Source organism: Merops nubicus, unplaced genomic scaffold (assembly GCF_000691845.1).
Source record: "Merops nubicus isolate BGI_N331 unplaced genomic scaffold, ASM69184v1 scaffold24703, whole genome shotgun sequence".
In the NCBI taxonomy this organism is placed as follows: Eukaryota; Metazoa; Chordata; class Aves; order Coraciiformes; family Meropidae; genus Merops; species Merops nubicus.
The window spans coordinates 4,794-8,036 of NW_008598599.1; the positions used below are offsets into that span (position 1 = coordinate 4,794).

Sequence of the window (3,243 nt, forward strand, 5' to 3'; positions counted from 1 at the left end):
ACTGTCACAAAGCCCTTCTAACCAGCTTAGTGAAACCTTGCCACAGAGCTGACTCGCCCTCAATCTCTGACCTGCTCCCATCTGGAAGGCTCTCACAGCTCTGAAAACTGCTGGGTCTGCACATCCCTCCAGCACCCCTCACTCTCCTTTAAAATCTTGCCAGTAATTTGAAACTCTGAACGGACCCTGCTATTGTTCTATTGCTCTCTGGTTTTACTTTGGTTCTTGTGAACTATGCTTATCTTGTAGGACAGCTAATTAAAGCAGCCAGCTGAAGTCCCTGTGAGGACTCAAATTGAGTAAGGTAAGATTGACAAAGTGCAGCTGGTGCCTGCAGTCATCACATCAGGGACTGTGGGCCGTGCCCACTTCCCACTCTCCTCTGAGCTTAACGAGCCCTGTTTGCACACTGCCTGCAGTCTCTCACTCCCACCACTTTCACGGGAATTTGATGAAGGATTTTGCTCCCATGTTGTTGAATTCCCAGCCTCTATCTTTTTACATCCAGTTAATCTCAATCTGTTAGCCAAACACCTTTCTTCATAGCCTGTTCCTCTCTGACACCTTTCCACCGCAGGGGGTCGGACACAAGCTGTGCCTGCACAGGCAGTGAAGGGGGTTGTGCAAAGACCTCAGTGAGAGAAGATGCAGTGCCCAGAGAACCAAGGGGATTTGAGGACCACTCTGGCACCCATGGGAAGCCTCTGCCCCCCCTGGGATACAGAGCAAGAACACTCACCACCAGGACGTGCTCCAGCAGCTCCAGATAGCCATCAGCACACTCTTTGCCAAAGCGCAGCGCCCGCTGCCGCACATCCCCGCTCACTTCTGGGTGGTAGGCAGCTTCCTGAAACCCAGAGACAGGGAAACCCGGATTCACACCCAGCACCATGCCTGCTGGCACCCACAGCCACCCACAAATCCGTGCTAGATCCACGTGCCCTGCCCGCCCCACCTTGCAGGCACGCAGCATATCCGCGATGGCGCGGCGGCTCAGGTTGGCCGTGGCGATGACATCCTCCTGCCGACACGAGTTCCCAGCGGCCACCGCTTTGGCCGTGGCCATTGTGATGCCTTTCGTCATACGAATGAAGTCCTCTGGGGTGGAGACCTTGGCAGGAGGCACTGGGGAGGAGAAGACCTGCGGGGCGAGAGGTGGCGGTGAGGCCGTGCAGCGGCGAGCGGGGCGGCAGCGGCGGCACCGTGGCTGCACTTACTGCCAGCTCTTGGCGTATGTGCTCTATTGTGGCCTCTAGCGCCCGCGTCCCCTTCGTGGCCTCGTCCTCCACGGCCTTCACTGTCTTCAGCAAGGATGTGACATTTGTCACCATCACCTGTGGAAGGGACAAGAGAGACAGGTGAGGCTCCACCCAAGTTCTGGGCTGCTGCTGGAACCTGCCCCCCTCCTGTGGTTTGGCACAAAATGGCCCTGTCCCCATGCTCCACTCACACCTCCTCATCTTGTTCTCCCTCTTCCTTCTCTGCATGTTGTGCTCCACCTTTTATGTGCCCTTTCCTCAACCCCCTTACTCTGACTGCCCCGCAGTTGTCCTCTTGCCCCTAGACAGGCAGAGAAGCCAACCTGTTCTTTCTCCAGCCACCCCTGCCCCATCCATTCCGTCCCATTGCACCCAGCTCAGACCTTTGCAGAGTTCTTCAGCTGGTAGACAGCAGGATCATCCCCAGCTTTGCCAGCGGCTGCTTTGGTGGCACCTATCAGATCCCCAAGTGCCTTGGCCACATCTTTCACAGCATTGATCAGGACCACCTGGGGAGAGCAAAACCAGAACAATGGCTTGGCTACAGCCATGTGGCCCAGCAATAGGAAATCTGGGCACCCCAGGCCACACAAGTCTACATGTATACACAGCACAGCCATAAGAAGCCAAAGCCCTGCTAGCCCTCTCCATGACATGCGGAGTCCAGCCCAGAGCACCGCACAACACCTTCAACCTCAGCTCCTCCAAGCAAGCTACGAGCCAGCTCTGTTCACCCCACACCTCCCAACCCACCTGAGTCTCCGGGTCTTCAGATCCCAGGCTGGCGGCACCCAGTTTCACCACTTCTGCCAGGCGGGTGATGGTGGACACCGAGGACTGGGCAGCCTGAGCCAGCTTCTCCTGGCTGGCTGTGGCGTTCTGCACCAGCACCTTGGTGTCCTCCACCAGTGCCTTGGCTGTCTTCAAGATACCCTCCCTGGGAAGAAGAAGGGAGTCAGAGAGGACCCATGCCTCTGCACACACACACGATCCCTGGGGTGTAGAGAGACTGTGGACCATGTTTTCCATATGTACAAGATGGAGGTGAAACAGAGTCCGCATGACCTGAACTTGCAGCTCTCCTTGCAAGCTGGTCTGCAGCTCAGAAAGACAGGAGACCATGGGACACAGACCGAGCCCCCATCCCTGGTTGAGCAGAACCACCCCCCCTGGTTCTGGACAAGGTGCCCAGTTACCTGTGGTCAGCAAAGGTCTCCGAGTTCTCCCGGTTGAGGGTTCCTGCTGTAGCAAACATGATGGTGGTGTCGAGGTCAGCAATGATGCCAGAGACAGCACTGGCTGCTGTGATGCAGGCTTGTGTCCCACGGTTCCCAGCCTGCAGGGCTGCCAGCACGTGAGACACCTGCGGGGTACAAGTGAGGTGACTGGAGAGCAAAGCAGGTTCAGGCAACCCTCACTGCACACATCATCTGACACCTCCCAGCATGGAGCCGCTTTACAGCAAGGAGAGGAACCTGGAATTGTGCGGTCTGGACACCCCTTCTTAGCTTCTATTTAGTTATTTTTACCCTGTAACTATTGTGTTTGGGAGGCTAGCAGACACTGGACAATGCCAGTTTCCAAATGAATAAGCACTGCATGATGGGCATCAGAACATTTCAGCTCTTGTCTTTAGCTGCTAAACTCACCTTCTGTACTTCAACAAGCACTCATAGGAGAATAAGTTTCCTATGGGAAGAAAGGATCTGCAGGAGGCCCAGAGTGTGCAGGCATGTGCCAAACACCACGAACAATGTTTTGCTTTTGTTTCTCCTCAATCCAACAGCCCACCCATCTTGCCATGCTGTTGCCTCTCTCCAGGCTCTCACCTTCTCAGAAACCTTGCGTGCACTCTCTATCAGCTCCTTCTTGGTGTAGACATCACTGGGGCTGCACTGCAGGGCTCCAGCCTTGGTGACCAGGGCAGCACAGCCGTGACCCAGCTCCTGCACCCGGCGTTTGATGTTGGAGCCGATCTGGAGCG

The 3,243-nt window shown here is 55.9% G+C and overlaps 1 protein-coding gene across 1 annotated transcript in view; it reads right to left on the reverse strand.

The window, feature by feature from the left end:
* Positions 1–3,243, reverse strand: part of LOC103769874 (talin-1) — a gene marked incomplete at both ends in the record, with an annotated part of 9,163 nt that overhangs the window by 4,434 nt on the left and 1,486 nt on the right. The window contains 7 exons of the mRNA XM_008937114.1: positions 740–847; positions 956–1,141; positions 1,218–1,334; positions 1,643–1,768; positions 2,013–2,196; positions 2,456–2,622; positions 3,089–3,235. Coding sequence (XP_008935362.1) covers positions 740–847; positions 956–1,141; positions 1,218–1,334; positions 1,643–1,768; positions 2,013–2,196; positions 2,456–2,622; positions 3,089–3,235 — 1,035 coding nt within the window. The remainder of the gene's footprint in view (positions 1–739; positions 848–955; positions 1,142–1,217; positions 1,335–1,642; positions 1,769–2,012; positions 2,197–2,455; positions 2,623–3,088; positions 3,236–3,243) is intronic.